The following is a 23,303-nucleotide window of genomic DNA, read 5'->3' as shown; positions in this document are numbered from 1 at the left end:
TACTCTGGTCAATTCTGGCATCTATCTTGTCCGTTCCTCCCTAGAGGAGGGTTCAGGTGGGACCTCTTTATCCTCCTGGACAGTAAAACGTTTTCCTCAGAGCTGAGGAAAGCAGTGTCCTTGGCTCTGCATACCAGTCTCTGGCTGGAACTATAAACATCAAGTGTTATCAATCATAGAAGCACACACTGTCTGAGAAACTTGCTGTTAATTTCAGAGAGACTACTTACAAGGGACTTAGCTAAAAGCAAAAGTACAGAAACAGAAAACCACCTTTATCCTGGCCCAAACCAGGACAGTTTCACACTCTAAATAAACTTGGTGAGTCAAAGAATAACCTGAAATAAATAGGATGCAGCTCTTCATGGGTGTGACACCATTTAAAATTCAGATGCCATTCGTTAAATGAAGATAGGGTGGTTGGAGATCAGTCCTCAAGAGAGGTTCTGAAAGTTTGAATCAGCAGTTGAATCTAGGTTAAAATTTTTTTTTAAAGTTGTACAGTTGTAACAAAGGAGATGAAGACTGAGACTGAAATTCATACAGAAGTGCTGAAAAATGTGCTGCACCTAAAATGCAGAGTAATAATTCCGGTTCTGCTCAACAGTGGGAGTGTTTAACTAGAATTATTGATCCAGTTATAAACACCAGGCTTCAAAAGGTGTGGATTCGTTGGGCACAGTAAAAAGCAGAGAAAAGAGAGTAGTTCAGGGTCTAGGAAACATGAGTCTTCTAGATGGGAAGGCTGGGATATAAAACCACTACATTTCTTCCATCAAAAGAAGACAAGGCTGATGTAAAGAAAGGTTTACTCAAGTCAGTGGTCCCTTATGGGAAGAAAACTTATCATTTCTTGATTTTCAGAGGCTATAGGACAACATTTTAATGCAGTAATGCAGATGCAGTACTTTTTCCCTTAAAAGTTGCTAAAGACCAGTGATTTGCTTCAGTAAGCTCTCATTTCTCCATCATTGTAAGTTTTTATGAATAGTTTAGAGAAAGTTTTACCAGACATAGAAGAGAACAGGATAAATATTTAGCACTTCTTTCCAGCCCTATGTGACTAGTGTAAAATTGCATCTTAGACTTACACTGAAGCTGTCAGCATGGACCAGTTTTTAGATTAGGGTTTCAGTTTGTTTCCATGCAGCTCATTTGTACTAATTTTGCCATGAGTACAAATCTGGGTAGAGGGAGAGAGCTTTCTGCTGGTGAGGTGGATTTTTACTTAGCACAAATGTGCTAACTGCTAATTTTTTTTTCTTCCATTTATTTATTATTAATGTCTTAATATTTCTGAGTATAAATTTTCAGCTTTGCATAGTACCATATATATATATACCTGTGCTGATGCTTCCCATTTAAGACATTCTACCCAGTACATTTTTCTCCTTCTCCAGAGCCAAAGAAATTATTTGCTACAGGCCAGCCTAACTTTGGATCAAACCTTACTGTTTAATTTAAAATAAAATAGCACCACATCTGTCTCACAATTTCAGCTTGCTTAGTGTTAAGTACTGCTGAGAGTCCTGGTATCATATAACTAATCCTCCAAGTCTTCCTCCTTCCCTTTGATGCTTGCTTCTGTTGCATGTGATCTGAATGGTGCTGCTTGTTCACTTACTAGCTCACAACACCTCTGCTAAGGCTTCACATCTGACTAAGCTTTTGTACAACTCAGTTCATGGGTCAGGGTCTCCTGAACACCTGTTTTCTAGAAATACATCAGTGAAGCTGAATGAGAAAGTTTCTTTTCTACGGCTCTATTTTGCTTTCACTTTACAGCTAAAAATTGCACAAAAAATTAGGTGAAGAAGGACCCAGGGGTCTGTCAGGAGGTTCAAAACTTATTTATTACTTCAATTATTGCTGTATGAGTACTGATCACATATCTGACAAGCAAATGGAAGAATGGCATGCCATCAAACACGTCCACTGAGAGCTTTTAATGGATAACAGGACTTGTGACCAGATCCTGGCTGTTGATATACTACAGCAGAGTAATGCTGCAGCAGAGATGGGAAGAGGGAGAAATGACAGGGAGTGAGCAATTCTACATTTTTCTTTGGTTTTTATGCAAGAAAGTTGAAATACTCTTTATAGTGATACACGGTTAGACTTTGACATATTCTGTCTTTCAGTATTTGCAAGTAATTCCTAGTGCAGGAATCCATGACAGTTTTTCTTTGGTGGTATTTGGTATATTCAGACTTCATCATCCACTACGTACCCATCAGGGTTCATTGCTCAGAAAAGTGGTGGGATGTCAAGATCCAAGTATAGATTTACCTGGGGATATATATGGTTTCTTGATCTGGACACATCATTCAAGGTGGTTGTGCAGCCTTCCCTGCTTGGGTGTCTGCTCTGTCCTGTTCTGTTTTCCACATCTCATGGTAAGAGGTATTTGTACTTATATTGTTCTCTTAAACTGGGCATTCCTCTGAACTTCACAGAAGTAGGAAGCTGCTGCTTCTCTTGCATTTGAACAATCTGAAGTAATGAGACTATGTGGGGACATTTGGGTTTTCTCCAACTCACTCTGACAAAGAGAACCCACTGTTTCAGGATTTGAATATCAGCTACTATTTGTGTTGACTCTGTTTCTGGAGTCTACAGAGGATGCTGTGGCCAGCATAAAGTAACTTCCTTATTTTGAAATCCATTCTTAATCACCCATGAAATTAACTATTGGAGTCTGCCTTCAAGTTGACACAGTCTAATAGTAGGGGTTTTAAAAATATTTACGAACATATTTGGAAACAGAACTTTTCTGTTCTCTATTTGTATGTTTTTGGATGTTGGCTCTTGCATGAGAAAAGTGCTGTATGCTTTAATACTGAATTTAGAAATCTTGTGGTTTCTGTTGGCACTGTGAGGGAGCAGCTAGCAGAAGACTCCAGTACTCGATGAGAGCATTTTTGTGTTTTAATTATTAGATGCGTGACTACAGAGCCAGCTGAGTCCAGCTATTGTGTTCATTGCCTTTTTTAATTCATGAATTAAAAAGCCAGGGTTTTTCTGGGTTACTATGTCTAACATAATTGGCAACTTGAAATTAGAAAAAAACCTGAAGTATCCTTAGTTCTTTCTGAGAAAGTAGAAATTGCAGGGAAATTCTGTTTAGGAATGTTGAAATGTAATAGTCAGGATTTATTACCCAGGTTTATGCTTCATTTCAAGTCAGCTCAGCAGTGAATTAGAAGTGCTTATAGGACTTCTAAGCCTTGCAAAGGTTGTAGTTAGGGTAGCCCGTGTTACTACTCTGGCTGGTAGGCCAGACTCCTCAACCAGAAGTGTGTCCTCTGTCAAGCATCACGTGGCTTAGCAAAAAGGAAACACATGTTGGATGGCAAATGTAGCTCCTTAGTGGAACCTGAGGCTTCATGGGGAAACTGAGGCCCTGGAAGCCCAGTTGTGGTTTCATGGGTAGATACACTTCAAAGTGTAAATAATTCAAAAAATTTAGCATTTTCATATATTTGAAGCAACTTGTGTGTTTGACTAATAGGCTGAAAAATAGCCCAAAAATATAATTAAGTGTTTTAAAAGAAAAATGGCATTTCAGAGAAATTAATTCCTCCTTCTCTTAGAGCAAAGTGGCTTTTGTGAACCTGTATTCCCAATGAAAAATTATGTATATGGAAAGCATACAATGAGGCGTAATAACGTTTTTTTTAAAAATTATGTTCTAAACTTTAATTGCTAAACAGAGTATTTCAAATGTTAACTAAAATTTTAGAGCTAATTAGCCATTTTCTGAAATCTTCTTTAAAAAGTGGCTGTCAGTACAATGCTTTTTCTTTAACCTAAAAAAAAATGTTTTCCCCAAGTTTGCATTAATTTTTTCCTTTTGCATTAATCTCTTACATTCTACTTAAATTTCTAGGTGTTACACATGTAGGGGTTTTTTTAATAGAGAAGAAAGGGCTTGACATTTTTGTCTGTGGGAGTTTTGCAGTGGAAGAAATATGGTGCTTTTGATTGCTTTTTCACAGCAAAAAATGTTAGTAATACTTTTTATTCAAAGATTTCGTATTTCACAGTGCTTGATGGAAAAAAATGCATGCAAGGAAAATAATCATGCTTTACCTGCCAGTTTATGAAGCCATAACTGGCTTATTATAGTTGTAACACCTGGCAAAATTATGAAGATTTGATTTAATGCCAAGTAAGATGTCAAATGGCCATCATGACAATACTTGTTGCATATAGTGTACCCCACATCACAGAAATAAGCATGAACAAGCATTTAGAACTTAAGTTCTGTGTGTATTTTCAAATCATATGGTGAGACAGGCACATGAAAGTTTTAAAACAGATACTGAGGAACATTTAGCCAAGGAAAACATCGGTCACGAAATTTGGCTAAAATTTTAGTTGTTTTTGCACAATTAAAATATTCTTCAGAAAGGATGTTAAGCTAACCAACAGATCCCCCAAAAGTAAAATCTAATCTACAGACCACAAGAAATGTCAAGCGATGTAAAAATATGCTACCTCTTTTTTTAATGTATTTTAAGCATATCTCTAGAAAGAGGAGAAAAGAAAATTGTTTTTCTGTTAGTATTGGATTAGAAAGACTAAAGATTTACTGCATCCTTAGGCTTATAGCAACAACCACATTACCATTATCATAAACCACCGGGGCCTAAATTTGGACCTCACTGTATCTTGCAGGCATAAAATGAAAGCAACAGAAGTCAGAGGAAAATTTAAGGGCCTTTAAAGTGTTCTCTTAGCTATAGATTAATTCTATTATTTTAAATAAGATTGGTTTGTTAATTATGACAAAATTTTCATTAGTAAAAGTATAAAGGAAAACTTAAGAATCTAGTGAAAATAAGTGTTAGTGCTCTTTTTTTAGGACTTGTATGGTTCTTAAGCAAGGATTTATATTTTTATATGCTTTAGTTTTTCCCAGTTTGCGATGGAAACCTCTGTGAAAGATCTGGGGAGGGCAGCTAGTTTCTGATCGCATAAAATTCTTCTTCAGGCTCACTTTAGTTTACATAGGATGTCCAGTGTCTTTTGTTCTGTATTAACTCTAACCATTTTAAGTGACTACTTGGGAATAACTTCATCACTTCTGTAGTAGAACGTGGCAACTATTTAACACCCTGTATGATTTAAGGCAGGAAATGAAGTGCTGTCTTAGTAAATTGCAGAGAAATTTTCATACGGAAATGCAATTACCCAGACTAGAAATTGGCCAGACTATCAAGTTAAATTTGCTGTGTATGCAAAAAGTTCTGAGTTTGCTATTTTATCTGAGAGGTGACTTGGAGTAGTTCTGTGTGAATTCTGAATCATGATGGAGATCTTGCTTTTGAGTTCCTACTGCTTGCGATGCCCCATACTGTAAGGTAATGAATATGATGCTAATGTAAAATACTTTTGCCATCTTACTGCAATGCTGTTGTTTCTTGCCATACCATATGGGGTGTGTCAGACAGTGACAAAACTTGTACACTCTTATCTAATGAAGTGCAATGAAATTACTGTTAAAAGCAATATCACTGCAGGCTGCATTGATCCGTATGTTTTAAATTTTTTACAGCATCCTTGCTATACTTTGGGCAAGAGTGCTTAGATCTGGTTTTGATCAATATGTTTATAACATTTTATTTAACTCAGAAGGTTCTATTCTTAACATATTAGGATAAATACATTTCACTGCATTCCAGTAACTATTCTGTTTCTTAAATCTTGGCACGGTTTCATTTTTTTAATGAAATCTGTTTCAATTGTCCTATGTTAACTTTTCAGTATGCTTCAGGTAGCTTTTTCAAATAAAAAAGGTCATGAATTGAAAAGATTACTCATTATAGGAAAAAATATTAAATAAATTGTTCTAAACAGTAGAGGCTTTTGCTTTTAAAATTAAAAATTGAAGCAACTTAAACTCCTAAACTCTCCTCACATCTCCCTTGGAAACTCCTTCCTTTACTGTAACTTTGTGGTCTTGATGATATTCACAGAGAAGCTGATTTACTGAATAAAGAAGTTCTTTAAGTTTTCGGTTTTGGAACATTACCAGTGTGTCTGAACCCAGGTTTCAAATTTTACTGGCATTTTGTTGGCAAACCAATTTTTTGGAGTCCTTTCTTATTTGGGTATGTTTCCTGACACCTTTGGCTGTATGGTACTGTGTTTTAAAATTCTCTTTTTCTTTTTTTTAAGAGGAGAAGCCTATAAACATATACAAAGGACTAATTATAAAGTATCTGGTATAAAAATAGAGAGACAAGAAAATTACCCACTGAAAAATGCAGTGAGCAGAAAAAAATGAGCATTTAATGGCAGAGTTTTACCCTTCCTGTTCAGCAGGCTTGATTCTCAAGGCAACTCCACAAGCAAAGCATGCACTATTCTGAGGCCATAATACAGTAATTTAAATCAAGCATAAGTACATGGGTGGTAAGAAAGAGGTGGTTTAGTCTTCCCTTCTATCCACTGGCCTCGTTTACTGTTGCTTCCCTTTTGCCAACAGCAGTGTTCATTTATGGTGAGCCAGATGAGAGCATTGATCCAGCTGAAAAGTAACTGACATGCTTTTGGCTTACTTACTGTCTTCCTACATACTGCAGTTTTGTTGAAACTACATTGTTATCAGTGCACTGCTCTCAAAGACTAACCAACCAAAGTATATATAAGGTGCTAACCTATGTCATTCATAGTGTCAATAGATTACTCCTTACTGAAAATGTCATGATCAGTATAGGACAGTCTTCTTTTTCTGGTATTTATTGAAGGAAAGTGCAAGAAATGAGCAATCCAAGGTTCCAGTAGTTAGTTTTCCACAAGTCTGGGGCACTGTAGTCCCTTAGTGCTTTTTCTCACTGATGTAGGACTTTTGTGTATTGAAGGAGTTCAAAGACAATTTGACACTATACTGTCCTTTCTGTCCTAACCTTTCTATAAGGAAGCCCCTTCTAAAGAGAGAGAAGCTATGAATTTTTGCAACAGTACAGAAAGCTGCATTCGTGTAATAGTGTATTCTGGCACATATTTTGCCTGCTGGATATAGGCAAAGTTCTAACACTGCAGAGCATTAAGACTCCTATCATTTAAATAAACCCCAGCAGGATTAACAGTTTAGGTCGTCTTCTACCTGTCTCAGCTGGAGATAAAATAAAATATTTAGAGTAAGAAGAGACTGTGATAATTACTTTTAACCGGGAACCTACTTGGGTTATGGGATACCAGTGGCCTAAATTGCTAATTTAGTAATTAGCAGATAATGGCTACTTTCTGATTGATTTCAACAAACTTAAAGGACAGCTAGAAACACTTGAGATACCAAGTGTCTCTGCATTTACTGGAGTCAAAGAATCATTCAGATTGGAAAGGATCCCTCAAGGTCTCTAGTCTGATCTTCTTTTAAGCAGAGGCAATAATTAATTCAAACCATCTTGCTCAGGGCTTTTTCCAATCCGATCTTGAAAACTTCCAAGGACAGAAGTATTTCACAGCATCCTATCCCAATGCTTAGTTATCTTCAGTGTTATTGACAAACGTGATTGATGCACATGCCTTTTACTCCTCCTGCTCATTGGTGAAGATATTAAGATATTTACTAGGATAGGTCTCAGGATATACTCTGAGAATCTGCAATTGTAGGTAGAATACAAACCATTACTTTTCAATCCCAGAATCCAGACACTTTGCTCATCTGGTAGTGCATCCATCTAGATCACAATGGCCAATCTTGGATGCAAGAGTGTTGTGAAAGTCCATCTTGAACATGGTTGCAACATTTGACCTTCTTCATTCATATGGGACTTCTCCATTACCATGATGATAGAAAACAACCTTAAAGTTCCATCAGCCAGCTCTCTCAGTGCTCTCAGCTGCATCCTGTCTACTCTCATGGACTTGTATGAGTCAAGATTTCTCAAGACATCTCCAGGCAGGAGAGAGACACAGAGATCAGTGCTGCCAGCAAGGTGTCTGCAGTGTGGACTCCAGAATTCTGCTTGGCCAGGTCATTGGGCACACAGAGTTTGGAACATAACATCATGCAGTTGAGGGCTACAAAAAGGAGATGGAGGACAACAGAGAAGAGCTTAAGAAAAATATCAGTAGGTGTGCTGCTCATTTTCAAATTGGACATAGTGGACAGAAACTGTGAATACAGAGTAGTAAAGGAAGTGTTAAGGGCACCTTTTCTGTCCAAAATAATACTAGAAACTGGTCAAAAGGCCTGTTCCTTTCCCTTCAACTAAAAATCCAGTGGGGTTTTTATATTGCTTTTAAAATGCACTATAAACAAGCTATTGGAGAGTGAGATTTTCAGACAAGGAGCTTGAAGTAAAGGGAGAAATCTATTCATAACTTATCCTCTTGTGTCCAGGTATTCTAACATCTGGAAGGTAATGCTGCCTGTTGGAATACCTCAGCAATACTGTAACACAGCAGGATGCATTAATGAGAGTTTCAAACTTAAACCCACAACATCAATTAAATTTATAGTTGTCAGGCCATTAACATTATTCAAACATAGATTTTGTGGTTTCAATTCCCATTTTACATTAATGTAGGTAGAAAAGTTATTGTGTTGGCTAGCCATGAAGGCAGAGTCTTCCTTAGCCTTGAAATTTCTATAAAACAGTTAAGTATCATTTATTAGTCTTGACAGCATTCATAGTATGCACTACAGAGTGGATGGAGAGTATTTGTATAAAAAGTTTAGCTTGAATCTCTCTTTTAATATTTCAGATTATTTAATATTCTTGAATACCAAAAGTGCCTTGCTCATCTTTTAGTAAACACACAATGGGTGGAAAAGAAAAACTTACATAAAATTAATGTATCAAATTAATGTATCATCTTCTATTGTCATGTAGGGTCTGATATTCTTCCTGATGCATAAATTTTTCTTCAGACCATTCATGTTTCCTTACTCTTGTATCTCAGTGTGATCTTTTGACTTAATATGTAGAGCCAGTTAGTTTTAAACAGTACAAAAAGAAAGTTTCTTGAAAGAAAACATGTTAGGGGAAAATGTGGTAAGCACTGTGATGAAGAAACTATGAAGAAAAATGAAATCATTCAATCTGCAACTCATTAAGTTGAAAGAAAAGAAGGGAAGTTAATATGTAAAAAAGTGCACGTACAGTTACTCATTTTGGTAAGGAAAATCCAAGTTGTTTCTTCCAGAAAAAAAAAAAGTAAGAAGCACACACAATTTACAAAGCTCTGAAGTCTGGGCGGGCAGTTGTGTGGGGTTTTTTATTATCATGGGCTTCATGGCAATTCCAGCACAATCTCAGGAAGCAGTAAAAATAAATCTAACTGTCTCTTACTGTATCAATCTGGGTATTAACAACTTCCCCATGTTGTGTCCATTAAAGGATTTTTCATGACCCTTAAAAGTACAAACTGGGTCTCTGCGTTTAATATGTTGTTACCTGCTGCCAAGCCTCTAATAGCTACATTCATATGTTCTCTTAATCATATCTCTTTGTTCTATAAGCCTGTGTTTTGGATTCATAATTAACTTTTTTTCCTGCTCTGATTATTTTCCTCCCATCACGGCAGCACATGACTTTTTTTTTTTCCCCTGCAACTATGTGAATGGTGAGGTAAGAGAAATCAGTGTTTTGACAAAGCCTGTAATCTCTTCCTAAATGTGCTTCCAAATTTAAATTAGATTTTCATGTTGCAAACCATGAACTTGTAACTGAAATCATGCTGTACCCAGAAGACAGGGCTGAAGCCTTATGATCTACAGAGGATTTTCCCCTAGGTCCCAGCATAAGAAGAGGTGTATTTTTAATGTTAAAGTTAGGACAAAGTAGGTGAGCCTGGTGTCAGCATGTAATCCGTAGGGTCCAGAGGAAAGAATTAGTGAGCTGTATTTCATGTAACCTGGAAGAGGACTGGCAAAGAGATATCCTGGCTGTTGCCTTTTAACCACATCTCACTGCTTCAGGGGTAATGTGGGAAAACATTGTGGAGCCAGTTACAGTTTCTGCCAGTTTGGGTTCAAGTATTTCTGATTAGTAAAGGCATTTGTGGTCCAGACTTTGCTTGTGCCCTCCAATAACCTCCCATTTTGATCATCATGAAGGCAAGTCAGCCATTTGAAAGATACTCTGAAACCTTGGGGATCCTACTTGTATATTGCTACTGATGCAGCCCTAAGAGTTCCCTTCTTTTCAACCTGTGAAGCAGCAGGGATGGGTTTTTCCTGATCTTGTCACCTGCACCACCACAGATGGGTCTGTGGGTGATGCTTCTGCTTGCAGCTGGTCCTCGACACCCATGAATATCTGCTGGATTGCAGAACTTGGAACACATTTCCTATGTATCTAAAAACTCAGAGGAAGTAATTTTTAATGGTACTTTGCTGATTTGGACTGCACGTATCTCCAAAACAAGATTGCTTTTATATGAGTGAACAACATGATATTTGTGCCCATATTAGAGGTAGATTTGTAGGCTATGCATGACTTTCTGGACTTACCTTGCTGGCAGTCTTTTGAATATCTGTTTTATCTGTTAAATAACCCTTCCTGAAAATGTGAAATGAAGGAGGATTGTAGCACAGTTCAGATCAGTTTTAATGTGGCTTGAACGAAGTTCTCACAGTAGAGTTTTTTCCTTCTTTTTTTAAGTCTACCACTGACTCATTTGGTAGTGTTAAAGTGCACTTTCTACTTATCCCTAGAGGAAAGTTAGTATTCTTTTAAGTGAAACTATTTTAAAAGCAGAACACAAACCTAAAATAAGCCAGTGTTCTCTAGAGTTCTCAGAAGGTGTAGATTTATTTACTGTAGTTAAATCATAATTAGTTCTCAGGGGATAGTGTATCTTTTAAACTGCTTTATTGCCACTATATTGGTTTTCTAAATAATCAGAAACTGCTGCTCTTATATTCTGTAGTATGAACAAAAATTTGCTTTAAGTAGAAACAAATGTCTAGAATTGCTAGTTGTCACTTACTGAAGATAGTGACATGGAAAAAGTCAGCACTTCAAGAAAATGTGAAGAAACACAAAACTTATTTCATCAGAAGGCACCACAAATGAACCACGGGTATAATTTTTTCCAGCATAATTGATATAGCAATGTTTTACATTATTATTTTTCAGTTAATCTTTTTTTAATATTCTAATGCTCTTTGGTCAAGAATAAATGTTAGCTGAAAATGGATAAATGGTAGGGCAATGTTAACATGAAATATTACCTGATATTTAAGCCTAGATTTTCATGAATGTAGCTTAGTGTTCCAGCTGATAAGCATGGGCTGTTTTTTTTTCCTAATTGGCAGGTTAATGTTTGAGTTGCCTGAGGAGATGGGTTTAATAGCAATTGCTGTCCAACAGACACAAGGGAAAGGTAAGTCTCCTTCTAGTGCTAAGAAATGTGTCTTAAAATATGAAATAGGACATTTTTATGTCATCTAGCTGCTGCCTTAAAGATACATTATGAGTATTTTTTATAATATCTGTAGAATAATCGTGTCCTCTTCTCCCACTTGAGCTGTGGATTCAGACTCAAAACCTAAGTTGAAAGAGACCAAAGTAAACATTTTCAGGATGTTTGGTGGCTTTTGCAGAAATGATTTAGTGGTCTTCTAGTTTCTGCCAAAAAGTCTCCCCAGTCTTGGAAACTGTCATCACTACATTTAGTGTAATACAAGTCAGACTTCCAAATCAGAACTCCTTTTTGACTTAACTGGAACAAGACTGGGTCTGACTGGCTCTGAGATAGAGTTCTCTTGAGTCTGCAGGACCTGCCTGAACTCCTATGTGGGCCTTCACAATCTTTTGAAGATAAATAGAACCAAGTTCTGTCTCTCCCAGGAAGGTGCTAGCTCTGATTTAAAAGCCATATTTATTTTGTTAGAAGAACACAGCACCCAGCCTAGAAGCACTTCTGAGCACAGAACTACATGAAGATGGTTACCTGGCTTTTAGTACAGACCTGGCTTGTGTTGAGTTGATTTGCAAAGTGGATGGATTTCTAGATGCACACAGAGCATCTTTACAAATACTTCTTTAGTTAAACAAAGCAAGATTGTTTTGAAATGTGTGTGTTACCAGACACCAGGAAAATCCTGGAAGCAAGTAATTTAGGATGCTTTGGGAAACTGAGTAGCAGCATGCACATTAAACAACCTGCTGTAAACTTTAACCATTTTTCCTTTCAAAATTAGTTTGGAAACTCCATTACAGGATTTACAGTAGATTTGTGGATGGATACCACTGAATCTTTCCATTTTTATAGTTGTCTACATTAACAAAGTGATCTTTTTTATAAATATTTTTCTCTTGAATCAATGCTAATTCTTTCTTCTCTCCCTTCCCAGGTCGCAGTGGAAATGTTTGGCTCAGTCCCATGGGCTGTGCACTGTCCACCTTACATCTCACCATTCCTCTACATTCCAACCTAGGCCAGAGAATTCCTTTTATTCAACACCTGGTATCCTTGGCAGTGGTAGAGTCAGTTAGATCAATACCAGGATATGAGGTATGGCATTCTAATTTATCTCAAAATTTATATTTCCATTTTAATTAAATTTGGATTTTAACTATGTCTTCTATGTGTAAAATGACTGCACAATACAGGTCTTCATCACTAACAAAGTGATAATTTTAACCTTCCTACACTAACAAAGTGGTAATTTTAACCTTCCTACATGCTTCATTATATATTTTTAAAAATCTAGAATATATGTGTGATGAATAAGGTCTTTTACTGAGCTGATAAAGTATACTACTCTCATTTAACTTCTTATGAAACTTAAGACTCAGTCTTCAGCAATAAAGACAACGTCAATTTTTTTTGTCTAACAATTTAGTTAATTTGGTTTTATTTTGAAGGAGTTGGGGTAGAAGGAGGAGAGAAAAATTAATAGAACTGACAAATCCTTTTTACCTTTTTTTTGTTGGTGCTGTTTCAGTGGTCACTTTATCCCTTTTAAAGGATTTTTCCAACCCTTGTTTAAGGTTGAAAACTGATTTCTAAAGCAAGAACTTAGGAGTATTGCTCTCAAGAGGGAATCAAGTGTCCTGTCATCAGTATTAAAATGAAGAACCAGTCTTCTTCATCACCTCATATATCTGCTTTTTAATGTTACCATTTCCTAATATTTGCTAACTATAAAACTTTGGTATTTTACAGAAGTAGTTAACTAGAGCATATGTTTCCTATATTACAGAAAATCAATGACTTATACACATTTACACATGAACTTTATTATAGTGGCACCCAGTAGCTTTGCTGTACTTTAAGGTCTGTCAGCCTTTCTATTAAAACCTTCTAACTTCAGTTCTTCATAACTTGACTATAAAAACAAAATGCTTCAGGCTAAAATTTACAGTATGAAATATTTGGCTAGAGTGAATAATTTAACCATTTAAAATAGAAGGGATAAGAGTTGGTTTTATAAAATATGAGTCTGACTGGGAAAGAGTTAATTTATGAACGGAGGTGGTTTTGCTTCTGTACACCTACTCTGGTATGCTGTGGCATTCTTTATTTTATTCTGTTCAAGAGGGAAAAGATGACTGAAGTACTAAATGTTAATGTAAAAATAATATATATCAATAGAACATCTGCTGTACAATATACAGCTTGCAACGACCAAGGAGAAACTACTGAATCTCTTTGATAGTGCATCCACTGGGTGAAACCAGTGTTAAGTGTTGGGAGTCAGCTATGCTAAAGCAAGGAAAGATTTATCAGAAACTCAACACTTAAATTTCTCCTTAGACTAAGGTAGTGCAGGGCTTTGCTTTATGTCAGGTGAACATCCAGCTCCATGCAAACTGCAGTAGTTGCAAACATTGGGCTAATCTATAGATAAGGTTTCATTCTCTCCTCCAAATTGCCATAGCTCTGTGGGTTTATGTCAGGATTTTAATAATACTTTAATTTAACTGAAAGACTTCCGTGTCTTTCACTATCCTCAAAGTCCATGTCAGGATTTCCATTAAAAAATATGAAATATACACATCTGTTTATTATCCAGTCATGATTTTTAGTGCTGCCACAAATATTGAATGTGCTAATGAGGCAGCAACTGAAGCCTTTGTTCCTGGTCCTCATGGGGAAAATCTGCACGCTCAACGGGAAGTTTTACTGTCAGATGTTAGTGCTGCAAGTCCAAATGGGCTTTTTATCAAGAGAAATGCTTTGCCTTCCCACTTGGAGAACAGCAGATACCTCTCTCTTGTAAGGAAAGACCAGACCATCCTCCATTTCCACCATATTTTGTGACACACATCATTTCTTTGACATGCAGGTGTGCAGTACCCTGGAACTCCATTTTGTGGCAAAGTCTCTGCTGTGTTGTTTATGTCATGAGAGCACACGGCTGACTTGCTTGTTCTTTGTGCTTGCTTGCACTCCAGTTGCAGAGGTAGTGCCTGGTGCCTTACAGGTGTCTGTCTTCCTTAAGATCTACTGAATATCCCTTCAGAAGATCCCATAACACTGATGATACTGTTTAACTGTGTCATACTTCGCACGTCTCAAGAGAATTCTATAAATCCTTTGCCAGCGCAGTCAGGTTATTTTCCATAATGAATATGAATTGGTGATCCTCTCTCAGAATGCTTTGATAGCAAAATCAGGTAGTATTTCCTGTCAATGTACGTGTTATGGACTCCTCTCTGGCCTTTAAATCTGTCAGGAAAGTAGACATGGACCCAGGTGCAGTTTTCACACATCCTGTAAAGGGATTTCATAATCTACAATAGGAGGGAATGCAACTCTTGTAGTCCTGGAGCACCTCCCATAATTTGCCTCTGGGGATACAGTCATATGCAGTTTTTCAAACTACAGGAAGCACATTTGCTTTTTTTTGTGTGTTTAAGTAGCCGGTGCAAAGTTCAGTTCAGTTCTGTGGTTTCAACAAAAACCTCTCTATTGCGCTGGAACAGTGTCACACAGCACAGTTTGTGTTTCCAGCTCCATGGTGTTGCTTGAACGTAGCTGCCGAAAGGCTGCATATATTTAGGACGTTGCTGAAGTATTTACATAGTTGTGAACTGGAATTTCTCCTGTCTGCTAAATTTCCTTTCTGAAATTCAAGATGTCATTGTCTCCTTGTCTGGCATCTGCAGAGAATCTCAAATACGGTGTTGGTGTTACTGTGGGCTTACCCGGATTGTTTGCCAGCCACGAGCCACAGTGGCAGCCACAGTTTGCATCTGTCTTGAATAGATCTCTGAAATCTTTAGTAGGTGCTCATGAATGAAGGAAATTCATTATGTAATAATAAAACTACAAATTCAAGGCTGAAAATCTCTAGTATCTGTAGTCCTCCTTTTGGTTCCTCTAAGCCTTTGCTACCTGCTATATTGTTTTGGGTTTTTTAGTAAGAGACACTTCCTCTGGCAGCTTTCAACCTGCTTTTTAAACCGTGTAACCATGTTACTGTGCCTTTTTCAATAGTGTTTGTGGAGCAGTTAAATATGCTGTCCTTGTGAAGAACATTTGACAGTATCACAGTTGCAAAGTATCAATGTTGCAAAGAGGTGCAGAACTACAGAATATGGAGTGTTGAATGAGCCATGAAGAAGAGAGGTATTGAAGAGCAAAGTGTTTCTAACTGTATGATTTTGTTTCCTTAGGATATTGAGCTGCGAGTTAAATGGCCAAATGATATTTACTACAGTGATCTTATGAAGCTGGGTGGAGTTCTGGTAAACTCTACGCTTATTGAAACAACATTTCATATACTAATTGGTAAATGTCTGTTTTTAAGCTTTGCTATACTGTTATTTTCTGAAAAAAAAATTGTTATTATTGTCTTTATGAGTTCAAGTGATAAGGACAAGAACAAATACTGACAGCAGGCATAAGGAAATAAAGCCCAATATGAAATCAAAAGGGAGCACAAAAAGTAAATGTTTTCATTCTTCTTAATAATTCCATATGATTGACAAGAAAAACACAAATGCAAGCATCTGGGCTGGTGTAGTGAGGTTCAAAAGAGGAGCATTACAGGAGAGAGGGAAAATATCCTCCTTGATCTGTTGAAAAGCTAGTAGAATATGCTGAAAAATCAGTTTTTTTCAATATTCTTTTTTATTTTCTTGTGACATGACAGCTAAATTGAGAACATGCCTTTTAAATCAGGAGAAAAAGAGCTGCATATGCATAGTAATCTTTAAATTTCTCCTTTTATCCTTTTAAAATTTATTTGTAGCTTGTTTCTGTTGAAACCTTCTAGAAGCTGGAATGTTGCTAGAGAAGCAGCAGTGAAGTAAAGATTTGCTAATCACAATTTTAAATTCTCTTTAAAAGTAACATTTGCAAAGTAGTTGGGAAGGCTTGAGTCAGGGAGCCAAGAGTTTGTTCATTATGAAGATGAGCAGTTTACCTGGAAAGCTGGTTCCAAAAAGATAGCACAGCCCATCTCAAAAAGACTGTACATGTATTCTCCAGCAAGTCCCAGTGCTGTAACAAGGGAAGACATTTAGGTGCACAAATAAGTAAAAAGATATTTTGATAATTTCAACTCTGATAATCATCTTTTTATTCATTAGGGAATTTTTTTCTCCTAACCAGCAGCAGCACAGGTCTGTCAGTCATGCTTAGAAACTCGCCAGCCAAGCTTTAGATTCTAGTTCCAAAAATAATTCTCTCTGCTGTGTCTAAAAAAACTGAATGAAGGTTCCTTACCGAGTCTAAAAGGTTAAAGAAAAAGAAGCTAAGACTGGATTTATATTTGGATGTAACACAGTAGATCAGTATCTTACAAAGAGTGTGGGCATGGTGTCATTTCTATCAACGTAAATTTTGAAGAGCAAACAAGAAAACAGTTGTAGTAGTCCCCAGATCCTCCTTGTGAAACATTCCCAGCGACTAAATTTTCTGTTCAATTGTTTTATCTTCTATTTTGTACATGTAGATCACTTACAAAATGATGTTGCATCAAGTCACTTAAAAAGTCTCCATGTGCACTGTCAGCCATTTACAGGTTCCCTATGTTTTCCCATAGCCTGTTCTGGTGTACACAAGAGAAGCATAAATGGCTCCAAAAGTAATTAATCTTATCAAGTGTCTCTTTGCACATATTTGTTTTGGACCTTGTGTTGCTTACCCTAAACACCAAAACATTCAAATGGAAGCTTTTTGTATGCATTCCCTGTGATGTCTATAGGAGTTATCTTGGTGGTGAAGGGTCAGACATATGTACAGAATCTGTGATTCTGTGATACAAAGATGTACATTTTCATGAAATTTCTTCTATCTGGGAGATTCTAAAATTGACACTTATTTGCCACATTCCATTCTAAACACTTTTTTCATCGTTTCACTGCTCTATGTCTCTGAAAGTAGTAGGTGTGTCTCATGACATCCAGCTTCCTATCTTAGTAGTAACAATGAGATCAAACTTCCACAACGTTGGTGATGCAGGTAAGCCACCTGCATCATCCCTTCCTACAGTCATGCAGATTCTTTTTGTAGACCTCACTGTTTACATGGCACTCATGAAGAGTACCCAATATATGAAGGTAAGGATCAAAAGCAAAGATCATCTACATGACTTCACTGCTCTTAAGAAGTACCTCAGAAGAATATGGTGAAAGATAAACCTGTACCATGTGCTCAAGGCCTCACAGATGACACGGTTTGCTTTCACGCTTCCAAATGTGTTTGGGGTTTTTGATCAGTGCTAAATGTTTATTTTTTGTCTTCTCACATGGGCAACACAGAGATGCCCAAGGTCCCAAGGCCCTAGTATTTTTCAAAGGAGCTGGCTGTGGTTTTGCCATCGTGTTTATCCCCAAATGCTTCTCATAGTATTATAGAATTTTTAGGTTGGAAGGGACCTTTAAGATCATCCACTTCTAACCCTGCTGCCATGGGCAGGGACACCTCCCACTAGATCAGGTTGCTCAGAGCCCTCTCCAGCCTGGCCTTAAAAACTTCCAGGGATGGGGCTTCCACCCCCTCTCTGGGCAACCTGTGCCAGTGTCTCACCACCCTCATGGTGAAAAACTTCCTCCTAACTTCCAGTCTAAATCTACCCTCCTCTAGTTTGAATCCATTCCTCCTAGTCACTACCTGACATCTTAAAAAGTCCCTCCCCAGCTTTCTTGTAGGCCCCTTCAAATACAGGAAGGCTACAATGAGGTCTCTGCAGGACCCTGCACTTGGTCTTGTTGAACTTCATGAGGTTGGCATGGGGCCACCTCTCCAGCCTCTCAAGGTCCCTCTGGATGGCATCCCTTCCCTCCAGTGTGTCAGCCACACCACACACCTTGGGGTCAAAACTTGCTGAGGGTGCACTCAGTGCCACCATCCATGTCACAGCTTCTTCCTCAGCTGAGCTTGTATGTCTCAGAATGTCTTTTTTGTCTGTTTCAGTTTTTGTGTTTCTAAGTAGTACTAACCTTCTTTTCACTAGAGAGATCCTTCACATAGTTAAAATGAATTCCTTTCATATATGAATAGTCTCATTAATGGCAAATCTACAAAATGGTGCATCTGAACCTTCTTGCACATAAAGGTGTATCATGTCTAAATCTGATTGACAGCCAGGGGTTTTATCCCAAATGTCTAAGGAAGGAAAAATTCAAATTATTAGGAGAAAAAAATAAACAGGTAATACAATATATTTCTTTACATCCCTCGAAGCCCGTTTCAGCAGGCTGCAAAAAAGGCCCCAAGAGCAGTGTTTAAATAAGAAAGGCATTCTGCCAACGTTATTCTAGCTGGAGAAATCTCAGTGAGAGACTTGAGGCTTCCAAAGGATATGCTGTGGTCAAACAGATTAAGCAAACTGGAGTCTTACACAGCAAAGTTAAATCTGGGCTTTTCTGAGCAAGCCAGGCAAGGCTTATCAGCTGAGAAAAAAGGCTTAATTTTCAGAAAATACAATCAGCTAACTGTAGTAAACAGATAGGTCTCTTAATTAAATTTTAGGCTGAAAGATGAATCTCCATCTTGGAGTATGATCAATGATTTACTCAATTAGCTAATGAGCTGTCAGCTTCCAGGGAGTAAAAGAATTTCTCACTTTGCTGTGCAAGTTAGCACTTACCATCTTCCTAACCCTCGGTGATAAGATGATGTGGTGTTAAAAGATTGCACTGGATTTGCTTCTGCAGCTATAAGGAGACATTTTAAGGGCAAGAAACAAATAAAATTTGGATTGAGATTTTTAATTACACAAGTAGGAAGATCTAAAGATGGAAGAGACTGAAGGAAAACAGCTACTGGGAACAACCTTAGAAATAATTCTATCAAGCAATTGAACAAAGTCTTGACTTTGTGGTGGTAACAAAGTGTTCAAACTTAGAGATTGTGTCCTTTTCTTTTGGTTTGTCTTCTTCAGGCTTTGGATTTAATGTGAGTAACAGCAACCCCACCATATGCATCAATGATCTGATCTCCAAATTTAATAAGGAAGAAGGGACAAAGCTGAAGCCTTTAACTGCAGACTGTCTTATTGCAAGAACTGTAACTGTGTTAGAGAGGCTTATAGACATTTTTCAGGAGAAAGGACCCAATGGAGTTCTTCCCCACTACTACAAGTACTGGGTTCACAGGTAAGTATAATGTTCTTCTCAAGCTTTCTTTTAAGAAAACTGGAAAGAGCTCATGGATATTTTTCTTTTTCTATGAGATTGCTTTTGATGCCAGTGGCAGTTAAAATATACTCCTCGTTTTGTAAATTTTGGGAGAGAGTAATGAAATCAATAGTAAAATAGTAAAAACAGCGGACTAGCATGAGTTAAAGAATACCTCTAGGTATTTTACGTGTGTCATCTCAAAACAAAGGGAATTGGGAATGATTTGTTTAGCTAGCGGTGAAGCTGCTGTGCTGAATGGCTCTTAGAAAAAAATTAAGCCTGCTTGGCTTTACTCCAACCCTGTTAATTCTGCAGAAAGAAACTGAGGTAGGTAAAAAGTGCTTCCAGAAACCATTCTCTGTAAAGGACCAGTGAAGTGGGAAATGAAAATGTCCTCCTAGACATTAGTCCTCTGAGCTCTTTCTAACAGCTAAGTGCAGTGCCCACCACCAGATTCCTAACTCCCTGGTTCTCTTTATTTGCAGTGGTAAGCAAGTTCGTCTCTACAGTGAGGAGGGCCCAACAGCGTGGATAGTTGGGATAGATGACTATGGATTCCTTCAGGTTCATGAAGAAGGCAAGGGTGTGGAGTCTGTGCACCCAGATGGCAACTCTTTTGACATGCTAAGAAACCTCATAGTCCCAAAGCAACGGTAGTGCCCAGAACTCACAGCAAAACAGGGAGGCTCTCTCCTGCTTGGCAACTGAGTAGCTAAACTTGCTGAAAGGTGGGGAAGGTAGCTGATAGCTTGACTTAATTTTTTTTTCTTTTGATTTCCTAATGTCTTTGTTGTTTGACATGGACAGCTTCAACAGCTAGGAGGAGGTAATTATCTCACTGCTGAAGGCCTTTATTCTTTTGAATTAACTTCAAAACACATCTATTTTGCTATTCTTTGTAAGCATCTTTTCTTTAAAAGGACCCTATTTGCAAAAGAGTTCCTTGCGACAGATAGAACTTTCTCTTCATTTACAAACTGTAAATGAGAAACTGAAGTTGCTAAGTATTTCTTTTTTGTGTCTCTCAGTTTTTACTATGCATTAGCACTATGCAATACAGTATTCACTTTTTTCTATGCTTTTTTTAAACTAAATTCTGGTTTATGTGTTGTCTGTGGTAGAAACAGCTAGAAGAGCTCATCATATATTTCTGAATTACTGGGATTACCACTGTCTTTAGATTCAGATCTAAGCAGAGCCTTATTGATTTGGCTCTCCGTGTGGTCACCATCCTGTACTTCGGTCTCAGGTCTACAGCTCTGTCATGGCTGCATTCTGTTCTCCGTCAGCACTTAAGAGCTGTGGTTGTTTAGCCAAATCACTTGTACTTTGCTCATCTCCGTCAGTTGGATCTGAGTAAATGGTCTCATATTTGCTTCTATTTTTGTAGTCTTCCGAGAAGCTTTAGCCCCTGTAAAAAGAGCCTCCTGGTTAGTAGTGTATCAGACCATGGTAGTATATGGCCTGGTTGCAATCCTCTTCTCCAGTTTATTCTAAAATCTTGTGTTAGGAAAGTCTAAATTGTTTACAATTTAATAGTTATTCTACTATAACAGTAATGAAGTTAAGAGAAAAATGTTCTGCTATTAAAATCCCTGCTGTAAAAAGAAAAAGAGAAAACACTTCATTAACCTGTGCCCAACTTGTCATTCATTGTTTCTGTCGTCCCCCCAGTTCCCAAAGCAGAGCATCCAGGTTTGCTGCTAGCCATTAAAAGCAAGAGGTTTAATGTCTGCTGACCTGAGAGTAGCTCACTCCAGGGCTGGCTGCACAGGTCTGGGGTAGCTGCTACAGTGTGGTTGGGCCTGCAGGGCAGCTCCCATTGTGCATGTGGGAGCTTCCATGGGATGGCAGCTTCTCTGCCTTTTCCCCTGGGCAAGATGAATCGGTGCCAGGGGGCTTGACCACCACAGCTCTTCAAACAGTGCTCTGCCTATGGAGAGTTTGTTACAGGTGTGATGTGGCCTCATGTCCTCAAGTAGGCATCGCTGCTTATTCCCATCACCTTGTCCTTCCTGAAGGTGGATCAGCCAAATTGTTTTCCACAAAGGACATCTGCCCAGCCAGAAATGTGGTTTTAGGTGAAAGTTCACCTCGTAAACAATCTGAATATGTTAGTAGATTCTTTCAGTTACAAAGCCAAGAAGTCTTAAACCAAGGAAGCTAGTCTGTGATGGTAATTTAGAGTAATCCTCACATATTAAGAGTTTAGGTGGTTTGGCAGCAAGTGCTAGAAATTAAGTTGTCCCTGTTACATTTAGGATTTTATGTTCCATGTCACAGAGGATTTGTGTGAGTGCGCCTGGTTGTCCGTCTCCTGATGGTTTATGATCCACATCATAGGAGCCTGCACTCCAGTATTTCATACAACTGTACAGTGGAGAGTAGACAGCTGTTAATTGGCAGAGCTCAAATTGTACACATGAACACCACTTTTTGCTTTTTCCCACCAGATGCTTTCAAAACTGCTTTGGGCACCTACCATTATTTCAGAATCAGATATTGATGCATGTTGTAATCAAATAAAACTTGAGTCTCAGTTAATAAAGTTTTAAGAAGAAGAAGAGCCCATTTATAAATACACTTACAAAAACATGTGTGCCTGCCTATACACACTCAAGTTGTCTTGTGCATTTCCACTTCTTTTCTACCTTTTTCTATAAGTAGTTTATGGGCAATGCAGACTGCTGCACATCAGCTGTGGAAAGCATAGCTCTGGTACTGTTTTTCCAATTGCAGAGTTTTAGAAACCTTTAGGTCTGTACCTCAATCCCAAATTTGTAGTTAAAATACTCTGTTTTGGTACTGTAGGATGTGCCTGCAGGAAGTACCTTTTACTTTGCTCCTATTCCAGATAGGCTGATGAGTGCCCATAGAGATTTCTTTTAACAACCAGGTCATGCATCAGATTTTGAGTCGAATTGCTTCCTTTACACACACTCTCCCTTCCCTAGGGACAAACACTGTGAGAGAATGCTGGGGAAACAGTAAAACATGTTCCTGTGTGAAGGGCAGAAAAGACCTGCAAACCTTCACTCAGTTGTGCTGCCACAGGGCCTGAGCAGCAGGTAGTGGGATTTTTTGGTATTAAAATGCTCAATATGTCCTAGTTGCTATTGGGCTTTTCTTATTTCTCCATAGCCTTCTTAATGGAAAGCTTGTTCTCTTCTCACTTTGATTATTCAAAAAATTGTTTCCATTGGAAAGAAATTTAGTGTTGAACTTTCCTTCTGCAAATGAGGAACCAAAAGCTGACGTGTCAGAGCGTTGGTGGGTGCCATGGAAAAGCACCTCTTTGCCTCTACGTTCCAGTGGCCTGTTCTGTGTGTATAAAAATACCTGTTGTCCCGAGGGAACAGCCTTGTGCTGGAGGAAGTGTTTGTTACAAACCTGGCCTTTCCTTCAGAAGAACCAAAGAAATTCACAAAGACAATTCCCATTGGATGGGAGCAGCTGCACCAGGTCCTTCCGAGTTGGGGCTGTTCCTGCTGAAGGAGCCCGTGAGCCCTCTGGAGTGCCCTCACCTGAAGGCGGATGGGGAGCGCAGCTGGTACCGTCTTACTCTTTTCATGCCAAACTTGGCATAGCCAGAAGGCCACAACATTTTTGTATGAAAATCATTGTTATTTTTGTTCTTTATCTAAGACAGACAAATGTGGTGTAGTGTCTCTGGACATAGGTATGGAGAGAATCAGACAACTCCAGACCTAGAAGAAATGCACTGAAAATGTTTCATTTCACTCAGCTGTCTAGATTAGT

The 23,303-nt window shown here is 38.1% G+C and overlaps 1 protein-coding gene across 2 annotated transcripts in view; it reads left to right on the top strand.

The window, feature by feature from the left end:
• Positions 1-21,299, top strand: part of HLCS (holocarboxylase synthetase) — a 112,378-nt gene extending 91,079 nt beyond the window's left edge. For both annotated transcript variants that reach the window (XM_030469506.1, XM_030469507.1), the window contains exons 7-11: positions 11,279-11,346; positions 12,320-12,480; positions 15,591-15,705; positions 19,307-19,520; positions 20,030-21,299. In XM_030469506.1, the coding sequence (XP_030325366.1) occupies positions 11,279-11,346; positions 12,320-12,480; positions 15,591-15,705; positions 19,307-19,520; positions 20,030-20,201 (730 nt within the window). In that variant the 3' untranslated portion in view covers positions 20,202-21,299. The remainder of the gene's footprint in view (positions 1-11,278; positions 11,347-12,319; positions 12,481-15,590; positions 15,706-19,306; positions 19,521-20,029) is intronic.
• Positions 21,300-23,303: the final 2,004 nt, after the last annotated feature.

The sequence above is a fragment of the Calypte anna genome, chromosome 1 (genome assembly GCF_003957555.1).
Source record: "Calypte anna isolate BGI_N300 chromosome 1, bCalAnn1_v1.p, whole genome shotgun sequence".
Classification (NCBI taxonomy): Eukaryota; Metazoa; Chordata; class Aves; order Apodiformes; family Trochilidae; genus Calypte; species Calypte anna.
This window is presented reverse-complemented; position numbering and strand designations above follow the sequence as displayed.